Source organism: Notothenia rossii, assembly GCF_949606895.1.
Source record: "Notothenia rossii genome assembly, chromosome: 8".
Lineage (NCBI taxonomy): Eukaryota > Metazoa > Chordata > Actinopteri > Perciformes > Nototheniidae > Notothenia > Notothenia rossii.
In genome coordinates this window covers 31421061-31436069 of record NC_136906.1, presented here as the reverse complement: position 1 = coordinate 31436069, position 15009 = coordinate 31421061, and the positions used below count along the sequence as shown (strand labels likewise).

Genomic DNA, 15009 nt, shown 5'->3' with positions numbered 1-15009 from the left:
TAAGCTAGCCATAAACCCACCCACCTTTGGCTGCTACATGCCCAGTGTTAGCATACGCTAGCCAGTCAATATTTCCAAGCACAGACAGACGTCACACTTTAAATCATCCTATTCCTACCTGTTGCCTTTCAACATCCACTTATTTAGCTGTTGTCGCATCCCTTGACACGCCGTCTCCTTTTCCCTCTTTCTTTTTCTATTTTCTGCCCCCGACCGCTTTTTTGGTTTATCCATGATTTCTTTTTGACGTTAACTCACAACGAGCGCCTGCTCCTCAGTGTTCACGGCGTCCCTGCTCGTGCTCCCTCCTCTATGTCAAAATTCTATGATGGAATCTTATGAGATAGGGCGCCCTTCTCTAGCATATTACTCCTCTAAAATGTTTTAAAACCTTAAGGAAATGCAGAAACTATTTAGAAACATAAAGAAAATACCATTTTATTTTTATTTAATTTAATTTTTTTTTTTTACCATCGCTTGTTGGGCGCCCCCACTGGTGTGGCGCCCCTATGCGTCGCATATAGTGCATACCCACTTTTTGCGCCACTGCGTGGAAAGAGACGACTGGTTTGGAAATAGAGGTAATAGTATACAATTTGTATCATTTATATTCAACAGAAATGTCAAACCATAACAAAACAACTAAATGCTTTCTTACATGCTAAGGTTTCCCCAGGCAACTGTATGGGAATGACTGTGGCATCTTCATGTTGATGGTAGGCTACATTATTGGTCTGATTTAATTCTCTGTTGTTTTTAAGATAATAGCATTAAATAATATTTTCTTTCATAGTATGCCCTTTACACCATACTAGATGCACCCTATGATTTCACTATTGTAAGTTGATCTGGTCATTTAAAGTAAACTCAAAATCCCATTATGACATTTAATCTGACATACAGTGATAATATATTTCTTTCCTTTTTTAGACTGACATGCCAGCTTTGCGAAAATGGTGGTGTGTCATGCTAATGGAGAATTTCGACCTCGGAAGGTGAGACCACTAAAATGTTGACGTTAGATTAACTTTGAAATGGTTAAAAAACACAATGTTATACCTACAGTACCTTTATTTGTTTCTTTGTTTAACCCTTTTTATTTGAGTCATGGCAAAATGTTTGCCCACTGGATGGAGAAATCTAAAGCCCTCCTGCGAGTTGAGGTGCCTCCAGTGTTCAGAGTGAGGAAGAGGAAGCTGGATGACATCACTGAGGTCAGATTTGCATTGCAATCTATTTCATTTAAGTTGTGTTTGTATCTACTCTCACACTAAAGCTTCAATTTCATTATTTGTTTCACCACTCTGTCTTTACAAATATATGTATTTTGTCAATATTTACTGCATTTATTCTTCCTCGTGGTATCAGTATTTAGGACGATCTTGGAGGACAGTCCTTCAACTAAAGAATATGTTGAAAATAGTTTACTAAAAGTATGGTGGTTCCTGGCAATAGTCCCTTGTATTTTGAACATTCAAAGTTTTTTAGTTTTTTAGAAAGAGGAGCAACTTCAGCCTCATCCAGCTGATGTCTCAGTTGGAAAAGATGTGGAGAAAACAATGGAAGCGGTAGGCTTGTTTACTAGTTCTATGCATCATATCCAAGGAGGACGCCCTTTCCTTGGGTTAGTCAGCCAAAAAGCTACTTAATGCTTAATATGTATCAGTGGGTATGATATATTTTCTCTCTCTTTTCCGTAGCCAATATCTAAGATCGTGCAGGACTGCAAGAAGGCAGCGGAATGGGTGGTGGCACACAAACATTTGTGCACCAGGGTGCATTTGCCCGATGCAGTGAGCATGGGGGAAGCACAACTAACAGAGGCTGTCAAGCTTTGGGAGGAAAAACCTGACGAATGTGACGAGGATGAGATTGAGGCAATCTTGGAGCCATTCAAGTTTAGGTTTGAACATATGGAAGACATATGGACCTTCTTAAACGAGATCAGAGACAAAAGAGGGTATCTGGCATTCTGCGAATGCATTTCTGTTTGAATAAAGGGCAACAGGAAGTTGGAACACTTTGTCAGTTTTTGTGTGTTTTGCTTTGTTTTGTTTTTCAATGAAGCATTTGATAATTCACCTTGATTATACCATGAACACCACAGAGGAATGTTGGTTTACTTTAAGATAAGCCTTTTATTGTCTCCCGCATCAAACCACAAGGGCAATTTAGGTGTCCATCAAGGGGATCTAGCAAAAAAAATAACTACCAAATATGAAAATAATTGAAATTTTAATACACAATGGAATCTAAAATGGATATAATTTCTAGCAAATTGTTTAATATGCAGATTCGTAATCCAATAGTGCAGTAAAGGGAGAAATAAAGTATGTAGGAGTGAAGTGAAACAGTCTATTGTAATAGCAAACAGTAATTAGACTATAGAGCTGTAAGTAACATAATTATACATAACATTTTCAGGCTTATGACATAAATAAGAGGCTAATAATTTTAAGAAAATAAATATGGCTTTAACTAACTTCTACTGCCCTCTTAAGTGGTGTCATGCTGACATAGTTAAAATATGTATCATACAAGTAGACAAATCATCTTGTTATATCAAATACCCACAGCTGTCGGTTAATCATAGTCGTATCATCTGTAGTATATCGTCTTTATTTTTATGTTATTATTCAAAGAAATATAAGGAAGTGTGTGTTATATGGCAGAGAGGTTTCAGCTCCGATTATTACATCAAAGAGGCTTAATTATTTTTATTTCACAGGCCGTGGGGGGACACCCGAGACCGGGCAATGTCCCCGGTAGAAACCTGGTGAAATAGCCAAAAAAATAATAAAACCGGGGAAAATATGGGGGAAAGTGAAAAAAAGTGTCCGAAAATAGGCACTCGTGAGGCGGGCAGAGTAAGAGTAAAACACGTTTACGATAACCAGGCTGGGGGGGTCAAAAGGGCTTGACCAAGGCCGACCGAAAGTGCACGGTGGGCGGACTCATCACCTCCGTGATGAGTCTCCATTGTGATTTGAAAAATTCCATCAAACGAGTCCTTCGGTGGGCAGGAAAAAAAACGTGTTCGTCAGAATCGTCACTTCCTGTAATGACAGTGGAGGTGTCCTGAGAGTGGAGGTCTGTTCCGGAACTGTCCTGAGAGTGGAGGTCTTGAAGTATTATTTGAATTATTTGAAGGATTAAAGTAACGTGTTATGGCAGGAAAGTTCAATCTGGTATATTCATTTTAATGTCACCTTCTATAGAATGTGTGTTAAACTTGTGATTTCTGCATTGAGTGACTTCTGCCTAGCAGATACCAAGAAGAGGCCCCTAGGGTCTCTCTGTTAATTATCAATAGTCCTTGCAATTAACAGGGGAATTCCCAGATACATTTTCAGATAATGTAGTTAAAGTCAGTCAGTTAGAATTAATATTTATCTCCTACACATCCTGCAGGCCTTGGGACTTGGGCCATCCAGCAGTAACCAAGATAAACGTCCTTTTGAGCTTATCAATAAAATGTATTCATTCAACGCGGACATCCCTACAGCAGACGACTTGGAAGCAGGCATCAGCGGACTGGAGGAGAAGGACCTCGCAGACATCCTTACAGCAGACTACTCTGAAGCGGCTGTCAGCAGGCTGGGGGACTTCTCGAGGCAGCAGAGGAGTCTACTTCTCTCTGATCAGATTAATCAGTTCCACCTTTGAAGGAAAGGCCGCATCTCCCCCTCCCTATCAGCTGCCCTTGTTGGCGTTTTCCGCTGAGGGGGGGCCCCTGAGGATTCAACAACACGCAAGGATGCTGCTTTCTGGCACTCAGGTTCGCACTCTGATAGTTCCTTCACTAACATGAAAAGTTGTGTTCTGCTCCCAAAGGTTTAATGTTGGGGGACAGACACAGTAGAAAAGAGTGACAGTAGTTGTGTTTCAAATGTCTTATGTGTGTTGGTCTCGTGAGGCGAGACCAAAAGGGGAAATTGAAGTATTATTTGAATTATTTGAAGGACTAAAGTAACGTGTTATGGCAGGAAAGTTCAATCTGGTATATTCATTTTAATGTCACCTTCTATAGAATGTGTGTTAAACTTGTGATTTCTGCATTGAGTGACTTCTGCCTAGCAGATACCAAGAAGAGGCCCCTAGGGTCTCTCTGTTAATTATCAATAGTCCTTGCAATTAACAGGGGAATTCCCAGATACATTTTCAGATAATGTAGTTAAAGTCAGTCAGTTAGAATTAATATTTATCTCCTACACATCCTGCAGGCCTTGGGACTTGGGCCATCCAGCAGTAACCAAGATAAACGTCGCATAGCTCCTCCTGGGGTTTTGGATATAAGCCTATGTTTTCTTTAGACCAGTCTCTTCTTTTCTTCAAACTGACCAGATCCGTGAGATTGGAGGAAGAGCAGGAAGTACTTCCTTTGTATTTGTATTTGTATTGTTGCTTTTTATCATTAAAACAAGATTATTGTTTAACTTGCATTCTGGTGTTTCTTAATCCCTTCCTTTTTACGAATTTACCCAGCTTACCAAACGACACGCGGAGACAAGGTTGGTTTTAAACATCCTGCAAATCTCCGACAAATGGTGACCCAACGTGTCTGAGTGGGTTGTTTTCGGGGAAGAGACCCCCAGCAGCAAGCGGACGGAATAGTCCAGGGCTAAACATCTCGGCCTCTTCTGACAACTAAAAACAGAGCTCTGTATAATAGGCTACCAGGTGAGCAGATACCAGCTTAATTCGAAATCTGTGATTTGACCATATTCCAAATTTTAGGGTTGTCAGACGAAGTTTACAGTGTTTTTATAGTAACAATGCAAATGCGTGTTTTAGTTGTAGAGTAGGATATTGAGTTCCTACAGCCGGAAGGGTATTGAAGTCCCGGGCTTAAAAAGTGGAGGTATAGAGTCCCCACAGTTATACTGTCTGGAGTAGTCATATGGTAGTATCAAGTCTCCATATAAGACTGACTCATAATAACTAATCCACAGCTGATACGTGTTTTAGCTGTAAAGTAGGATATTGAGTTCCTACAGCCGGAAGGGTATTGAAGTCCCGGGCTTAAAAAGGGGAGGTATAGAGTCCCCACAGTTAAAGTAGGATATTGAGTTCCTACAGCCGGAAGGGTATTGAAGTCCCGGGCTTAAAAAGGGGAGGTATAGAGTCCCCACAGTTATACTGTCTGGAGTAGTCAAATGGTAGTATTAAGTCTCCATAGAAGACTGACTCAAAATAACAAATCCACAGCTCGACGGGGCTGGAGATGAGTTATTTATGTTATAAGTGATCCAAAGGAGAGTAACGCAACCTTCAAAAAGCAATTTTGAAGTGACCGAACCTCATTAATCCTTTGTTCTGTGGGGGTTGAATCTATAAAGCCAAACGTCACGATAAAGAGTTCTGTAAGCCTGGGTTACGACTCCATGTCAGCGTCACATCGTTGAAAGACGGTGTTGAAGCACGCTGAGAGGCTTGCTAAACTTGTTGGAATAAACATCGGACAATAAAAGCTGAATAGACTGTACGGGGAATTCTTTCTGTGTATATTTACTGGTAACAAGGACAGTAAGTCAGATCAATAGATATGAAGTCTGTGAATATTTACTGGCAACAGAAACAGCCTAAGTCAGATGAATAGATACGAAGTCATAATGAAGGGAGAATTTTAACGAGAGGAGCGTGAGGTAAGAGCTTACGAGAACAGTAAGTTCAAGCAGAAAAATGGAATAAAAGGATAGCAGAAGTGCTAATTGTTGAAAGAAGCCCCCCTTTTCCTAAAGAGGCTGAGAGCTACAGCGGGGGAGAGAGAAGGGGGTGTCAGTATTTGTCTGTGAGAGTTCCCCCCACCTTTTTTCCTCTCGAGAGCAGCAGCAGCAGCCCGGAGTGTGTCTGCTTGCTTTTTTCTCTAGTGATCTGAAGTTGGACTGAAATACATTGAAAATGTACAGATCAATGTGTGATTTGATGTAGTAGATATATTGAAATAAATAAGAAACAATGATTTGCTGCTATTTAAACATAGTCTTTGAGAACTGATTGATACCGTTGCATTGCATTGTGAATTTTATGGTATTTGTCATTAACTAAGGATTGTACTTAATTATACTTCAAGGAAAATTATATTACATACAGTAACCTTAGGGGAAAGTAAAAAGAGGTTTACTGAGTATATGAAGTGCATTCAATGTAAGGCTTTATTCAAATTAGATATAATAGGTGGATTTTTCCATCTAGAATACGACATGGAAAGAGGAGAATTTGTTAGACATGAAATAACGAACTCATTGGAAGAAATATATATTGTAATGTTATTTAGGAGTTGTTATCATATACAGTTACTCTCAGTTGATGGTTGTTTAAAGTAGATAGGAAACTGAAAACGTAAACGATCCACCACAATGGTGTTTTTAAGTTTATGAAGAAGGAGTAGAAAGTAGAAAGAAGGTTTTTGTAAGTTTGCCAGAGGGAATCTGTTAATGTTTAAGCATGACAGAGGTGCTGCACGAGGCTAAAAGCCATCTCACAGTTGGAGAACAAAAGAGGTTTTGATGAGAGAAGCTTGGGCCGGCAGCTGCAGGGCGCAGAGAGGAAGAGAGAGAGAAAAGTCAGATGGTTTGAAGAAGTATAGAGAGAGTACAGGTTATATAGAGTTACTACTATTCTGGAAAAGGTCATATTGTTTTATGAGTAACATACGATACGAATATATTTACTAGATATGAGAACAACAGGCTTATCTAGGTTAACAGAAAATTGCTATTAACCAGTTTCAGCTGCAACTATCCTGTCTTTGTTCTAAAGAGAACATACGTTGCATTTATAATTAATATTAAGAAAGTTCACAATTGATACCATTAAAGACCGTTTGGGATTAATAGGACGAGTTTGTCATAAACATTCGTGCTTAGATGGAATAAAAGTGTTGAGAGATGTTCTCAAAAATGGGAGTTTTCACAATGTTTTTAGTTTTTATTGAAACTATTAAGTAATAAGGTCAGAAAAATGTTCCGTGATGATTTATTTAGGTTTCAGCTTTAGTAATAATGAAGATTACATTTTGTAATAATTCCTTTAAGTGTTCCAAAATATATTCATTAACTGAAGTCAGATTACTTGTTTTAAATATATAGCGCTGGATACAGTTAGTCTTGTATTCTGTTACAAATCTAACCATGCTTGTAACACACAACTTAGATAAACAATTTGAAAAGAATAGAATAAGCAAGAAGATTAAAGATGAATCTATAGTGGTTAAGAAAAGTTTTTTGTTTTGCCTATTAACTGAGAACTGAAGTAATGAAGAATAGGAAGACTGTTACCATTAATGGGTTTAACATTCACATGTTTCAGAATTCCTGACCATATAGATACTCAGCTGTTTTATTTTGTAACCCGCTGGGGGAGAGATTTACATTGAGTTTTTCTCAGTAGCTGATTTGCTGTGATTACAGCAGCATTGGATAGTTGTGCGCCACCTTTGGGTTGTACTCTGAATCGGTGTGTTGGTGAAAAGTTGCTCATTGCAAACAGAAGAACTGTGCAAAGAACGCATCTCTGAGGAGGTATTGACAGTTCGCTTGTGCCTCGTTGTCAAGGCAACCGTGGTGTGAAGAGGTACTGCAGTTTTTGGGGATTTCTGCGGTACAGAGGACAACGTGTGTCTGCTGATTGTATCACATTGATCCAGAGGTCCCTTCCCCCTCAGGACATCCCAATGCCAGAGAGAAAGAAGAAATCTGAAGAAATCATGCAATGATTTTACAGCATAACTGTGCAAGAGTTTATCAGAAGGTGGTGTAGAACGATATGCTTAGTGTTTAGGAAGGGAGGCTGATTGTTTAATGATGGTCTGGAATGCTGAAAAGGTTCGAGTTTAATATCCTTGTTTGGCAAACAAGACATCTGATTATTATGTCACACATGATAATCTTGACATAGTGACTAGCTATGGGTAAACGTGTGGACGTTATACCATTATTATCATGAACTAAAAATAAATAGGGAAATAGTATCTGGTTAAAGATGAATGGATTTCATATCCTAGAGAGGGTTAGTTATATTGTGAATACTTCACAAGGTATTTACTAATGTATTTTGAAGAACACATAACAAAAACACAAGTCCAGTTTTGTTTTGTTTCTAGATTAAATTGTCCATTAACAAAACTGTTCAGCTTAGGTCTAGCTTTAGACTTTGATAGTAAAAGAGTATTTAGGCTTATTTTTGTATATCTGACATTTTTTAAATATGTTGGCTATTCACTAGATAGAAAGATGGCATTACTCTCCATTTGTTAAGAACATTTCTGAAGATTAAATATTTGTTTCATTCCTAATATTCCTATTTTGGATGTAATTTTAGAGTAACAAGGCTGATGCTGAAATTGGAAAATATGTTCGTGGTTTGCATGATGTAAACAAAAAAAAAGTTTTGTTTGTTCAACCTCCAGTTAAATCTGAAACAGTAATAATGATTGATTTTGCTAAAGCTTAGTTTAACATCCTGATGTAACATTATGAGGTATGTTCACTTCTAAGGGTAAGCAAATTGATAAAATGGATTATTATTATTATTGATTAATTTGGAAAATTAATTCAAAAGGCCGTTTTCTGCAGGTTCACTTAAGAATGCCTTGCATGAACATTTGTCAGGTATTGTGTTTCCTAGGGGCGGTATATTAATAAAGTGTATTGATAATTTGTTTGTTAAACATCTGAAGAAAATGATGCTGCAAACACGAGAAAAACTTTGTTGCATTGGTTGACATCAACGCAATGATGTCACTAGTACAACTCCAGCTAGTAGAATATTAAAGTCTCTGCAGAGCACGACACATGGCCAATGAAACTGAGACCAAATGACCTTTGACCCTGACTGACAGTGTGACTTAAGAAAAGCACTATCAATGACTGACTCTGGGGCTGACCAAACTTGACTTTACAACCTGTGAGTGTCAATGAATTTCTGCATGTGATCAGTGCAACTGCATGATTCTAAAACAATGACTAACCAAGCATGTTTTTAGACTAACACATTATTTTGGAGCTCCATGGGAAACACAGGTTTCCTACAATTCCACACATTTGGAAAAACGCACATGTGACCCGTTTCTAATTCCCACAGGAGTTGGCGGTTTGCAAATGTAAAACTCAAACTAAAATCTAAAGATTCTGTTTCTTTTAGGACTGCCAGCTGGAAATGAACACTTATTTTCCCTGGAGTGTTTACTGTGAAAAATGATGGATGTACTTTTGTGAATAATGTTTGCTATTTTCTTATAACCACTGGTTACCTGAAGGTTTTCTTCCCATACAGGATTTTGTTACACATGTGTACATGTGTAAAAAGGGGGAGTGTGGGATTTTTTAATTTAGGGACTGGAAGAAACCTGCCGCCCCAACTCAGATGTTCAATCTGACCATTGATTGACAGTTTTAGATTTAACCTGCTCCATATCTGGGGATAAGATACTGTTTGATTAATGTTGACATGTTTCTAATATTGATTGAGTTATAACAGGTAACACAGATGCAGAATCAGTGGCCGAGGGGCTACTGAGAGAGGTAATTCCAGAATGAGAATGAGAAGGTGAACTGTGATAATGAAAACAATTTTGTAATATTTCAACAGGTATTAAAGTAACTGAGGTTTGAAATGTAGAAAGAACATATTACAGTTAAGTTAAAACATAGTAATGTAATGAGATATAATTTAATTTAGACAACATCTTGTAACTAGCCTGGTAAAGAAGTAAAAACCATACTGTTTATATCATTATTGGGATGTACATTTAATTTAAATTCATAATAGAAAGACATTTGATGACAGTATGTTGGATTTCTGTATTCATTTTTTCAGCTTGATAATATCTAAGCAGTGACAGGTAGAAGCAGTATCACCAGGAGATTATTCACTTTGTAGGTATCATGATTTTTAGTTGTTTTTAATCCATAACATTAGTGTGTTTCTTTACCAGAGACATTAGCAGTTCATATTATATTTAGATTTTAAATAGGATCTCAAGGATTTCATTTATAATAACACAGATGCTTGTCAGAAATTCAGAGCTATTGAGATATGTTATTTAGTTCACCTGAAGATGTTGGGGTTTATTTTGTTGACACAGGCCAAGTATTAGAATTCTGAAGCGGCCTACCAGTGGTGGGTCAAACACCTGAGGGCCCAGAAGCCCTGAGCGTAGACGTGAGGGGTGGGTATCAGATTTCTCCACACAGGTTGCTGACGCCAAAAGGGGGACCCGAGGAGCAGGAGGCCGACACAGCGGAGTTCGTCAGGCCTACGTGACTCAACCCCAGGTTCTCCGGCCTCCACAGAGTGACCCAGAGGACATCTCATGCCGTCCGCCGAGGAGCAAAGGGGGACATCTGGTACTACTGAAGCCAGTGTGCAGCGGGGAAATCACCTGGAAGGACCCTCGACGACATCCGGACGGACCTGGCTATCATCAACGCGGACATCCCTACAGCAGACGACTTGGAAGCAGGCATCAGCGGACTGGAGGAGAAGGACCTCGCAGACATCCTTACAGCAGACTACTCTGAAGCGGCTGTCAGCAGGCTGGGGGACTTCTCGAGGCAGCAGAGGAGTCTACTTCTCTCTGATCAGATTAATCAGTTCCACCTTTGAAGGAAAGGCCGCATCTCCCCCTCCCTATCAGCTGCCCTTGTTGGCGTTTTCCGCTGAGGGGGGGCCCCTGAGGATTCAACAACACGCAAGGATGCTGCTTTCTGGCACTCAGGTTCGCACTCTGATAGTTCCTTCACTAACATGAAAAGTTGTGTTCTGCTCCCAAAGGTTTAATGTTGGGGGACAGACACAGTAGAAAAGAGTGACAGTAGTTGTGTTTCAAATGTCTTATGTGTGTTGGTCTCGTGAGGCGAGACCAAAAGGGGAAATTGAAGTATTATTTGAATTATTTGAAGGACTAAAGTAACGTGTTATGGCAGGAAAGTTCAATCTGGTATATTCATTTTAATGTCACCTTCTATAGAATGTGTGTTAAACTTGTGATTTCTGCATTGAGTGACTTCTGCCTAGCAGATACCAAGAAGAGGCCCCTAGGGTCTCTCTGTTAATTATCAATAGTCCTTGCAATTAACAGGGGAATTCCCAGATACATTTTCAGATAATGTAGTTAAAGTCTTGTAGAATTAATGTTTATCTCCTACACATCCTGCAGGCCTTGAGACTTGGGTCATCCAGCAGTAACCAAGATAAACGTCCTTTTGAGCTTATCAATAAAATGTATTCATTCCTAGTAAGCTGACTTTGGGGTGAAGGGAAGTTCAGGGAAGCCATTAAGCCACAAGAACAATTAAACTTCTGTTAATCAACCAAAACTCATGACTTTCAGGGGACAGGACATTCGGACCTATAACAAGGGTCACTTCATAGAGAATATGTGTGTGTATTCCTTACTGTATAATCATTTATCAACTATTCCTGTATTGGTGTTTTATTTTGATTCCTCTGTTTTTATTCTTTCATATGTGGGTACTGGAGGGCTACAAACATTGTGGAGAGATTAGCTTAAACATGTTTTATTACTCTATATGAAATGGAAGCAGCTTTTATGACAGGGACGAGAGAGCTGGGGGAGGGGACATTCTTACTGAGATTTGCAGCATGTCAAATGATCAGGGAAATCTACTTGTTTTAAATAGATGTGTGTGGTTGATTACTTTGTATTAATAATAGCAGTATGTGTAAAGGAAGCTGGAAATATGCAATGTGAAACCTTTTATTTGAAATAAAGATTCTGCAGGGAATATTTTTAAAGAACAATAGCTCAAGTGTCTGGAAGAGTTGCAGGCTAAATGAGTGTGCGGTACTTTTTTACTGCTTGAGATCAGAGCTGATGTTTTCCTCTTGGGGTTTTGGATATAAGCCTATGTTTTCTTTAGACCAGTCTCTTCTTTTCTTCAAACTGACCAGATCCGTGAGATTGGAGGAAGAGCAGGAAGTACTTCCTTTGTATTTGTATTTGTATTGTTGCTTTTTATCATTAAAACAAGATTATTGTTTAACTTGCATTCTGGTGTTTCTTAATCCCTTCCTTTTTACGAATTTACCCAGTTTACCAAATGACACGCGGAGACGAGGTTGGTTTTAAACATCCTCCAAATCTCCAACAATCTGCAGGCAGGCTCCCATGCAAAAGTTGGCCCATTTTATCATCATGCGCCAATGAGCAACTCTCATAGGAATGAATGAGGCCCCGCCTCCCACGCTGTATCCAGTTCTTATTATACATCCATGGTGTATGCAGACAACTTTTAGCAATCTAGTTTCTTTGAAGTTGTTTTGACCTATTGAATTTAATCCTTAATTCAATTCGTTTGCATACTATTCAACTATTAATGTTGGTGGTTACAGTTGAAATGTGAATTGTATTGTTTTTTACTGTATAGCCTGTAATTGTTTAAACGTTTAACTTGCTGTGTAATGATTGTAATAATGCTATTCAAATTAACTATTTTTCTTGTCATCAAGGATGCAAACTGTAAGGGTGAAGTTCAAGGATCATCAGAAGTACATTTGCTATGCGGGTCAACTGACCCTCAAATCCTTTTTGGATTGTGGTGAGTGAAAATTAAACATATTTCACACTAACCTATTGAACACACTTGGGATGTCAGTTTATGCGTGGCACAACTGAAAGAGGTTTTACATGCATGTGTATCAGAGGCTATACAGAAATGTGTGGTTACAGGCCGTAAAAGGTAGACTTAATGCGGTATCGATAAAAGTAGTAGTACCGTTAAAACCTTTACGATACACACACACACACACACACACACACACACACACACACACACACACACACACACACACACACACACACACACACACACACACACACACACACACACACACACACACACACACACACACACACACACACACACACACACACACACACACACACACACGCTCTGTTAAGATAAAATACTTTCAATACAAATCCTTATGACTCATTTGGCTTGATTCTAAGTGAACGGGTCAATTTGACCCTGCACAGAAGAGGTGTCTCGTGTCTTTATCAACATCAACCGATTGGAAAACATTTTTGAAAATGTAAACAATTATTTAAATTATGTTATGTTATGCAAAACTAAAGTATTTAATATCAAGGTTTTTCCAATGAAAAAATACATTTGAAAAATGTATTTGAATGAAAAACAAGTGACTTATTCTAATGGAACCATGATTTGTGAGAGGTGAATAACACAATTTCACTAAATATTGATTTCATTGACAGTAATAAAAGGTACAAACTATGTACAAACAAAAAATCTGGATTTTGGGGTTTCTGACCATTTTTGAATAATTAAACATGCACTGGGTGAAATTTACCCAGCAATATTATTGCTGTTACAGAAAAACTAATATAACAGGAGTGTTAAAAAAAAGTAATTGGTTCTCTATTTTTAGGGAACTCAACATTTCTATGCATCATCATTCATTGCATAAATAATAATAATAACAATAGGTTCCTCGCACTTCGTGCTAGGACGCCGTTGGGTCCTAGTGCTCCGTGCTCGGTCCCTAATAATAATAATGATATTGCTGTATTACTCAGGCTGCTGTGCAGTTTTGGGGTAAACATTTTGAAGTAAAGATGGACTTGATTTCAGTTTTCTGGTTTTTCTTTACAAATATACAAAATACTGTATTTCATCACAACTCTTATTTTGTCTTCACAGTTGCCAAGAAATGTGACATTCCCACCTTGGACTTAAAAGTCTTTGATGTAACAAAGACTGAAGTTGATGAGGAGGTGTTTGAGTTTCTAATACAGAAACCAGACCTTGGTGTCCTGGAGATTTGTTTGCCTCAAGACCCAAATGGTGAGTTTCTTTCCATCTTGGAGCCCCATATTTATCCCTAACACTCAAATGTATCTGCTGATTTGTTGTTTCTCATTATTACAATATATATTTATATATATATATTAATATATTTATTTTTCCTTAACTTAAATCATTAGTGGGGCTTTTCTTATGTGAATATTTGGCATTCCATCTATAATTAACAATAGACATTTCCACTTAAATTGTGTTGTGGTTATTGTCAATCACACCAGATCTTTGTTAACATGATTTCCAGATTCGTTAAGCTCCACTGCAAGCACCTCCGTTACAAGCTACAGCGATGTGGACTCTGATGACACCATCATACTGCAGCGTAGTCCTGCCTCTACAAAGAGAGAAGAGGATAGTCGTTTAGCCAAAGTAAGCTCTGCAGATTTCATTACAGCCTTTGTCTGAAAGTTTAAACAAACTTGAACATGTAGTGATAAATGACAGATGAATGAAAGTTGTGAAATAATGATTATAGTGTGTTTCTTTACACTTCATATTTTATGACTGTTTTAAACGTTTCAGTGTGTTCTTTTTATTATTACTTCCATTAACATGATTGAAGACATTCTGAAGAACAAACCTGGTGGAGAGAGGATCATGAAGTATGCTCGGACTAAAAGTCTAACAGATGCCAGGAGACCCGATATGGTCAAGATATTGGTTGCACAAATGACAAGTGATCATGGGTATGTTTTCATAAAATCATAACACACCAAGGACACTTTTATTGACTTGATATGGTGAAGTACAACACCCTTCTTTTACAGAAGTTGTGTGTTTGTGTCTCACGCTGTGTGTGTCTGTGTCTGTAGGACAAGTCCTTCAAGTCGTGTTAAAGAGGAATACGCAAAGGGCATCACTTCCTTGTTCCCAAACAAGTCTGGCTTTGTAAGTACATTAGAAACTAGGTGTCACACAATTCTCTGGGACTTTTGCTTTCCGTCCTCAAAATGTAAATGTGGAAATTATTGCACTGTTGGGTGATGTTTCCAGTTCAGCTAAAGAGTATGGAGGTTATTCCCTATCTTTATTCAAGAGCGTGGTTTTTCAATTTGAGAGCATAATTTCCTGATTTCACGTTCAGATGTTGTATTTCTTTCCCTCAAACCCTGTCCTGGCCCTCCAAATAGCGCCTGCTTGCGCTTAGATTTGCTCTGCTTCT

The 15009-nt window shown here is 38.5% G+C and overlaps 1 protein-coding gene across 1 annotated transcript; it reads left to right on the top strand.

The window, feature by feature from the left end:
• Nucleotides 1–671: 671 nt before the first annotated feature.
• LOC307016167 (uncharacterized protein) lies at nucleotides 672–14683 on the top strand (the record flags this gene model as incomplete). Its single annotated transcript, XM_079645200.1, has 9 exons — nucleotides 672–716; nucleotides 794–838; nucleotides 931–995; nucleotides 1106–1214; nucleotides 1701–1960; nucleotides 12475–12563; nucleotides 13689–13832; nucleotides 14092–14216; nucleotides 14660–14683. The coding sequence occupies exons 1-9, from the start codon at nucleotides 708–710 to the stop codon at nucleotides 14681–14683; spliced, it is 870 nt and encodes a 289-aa protein (XP_079501326.1). The 5' UTR covers nucleotides 672–707.
• Nucleotides 14684–15009: the final 326 nt, after the last annotated feature.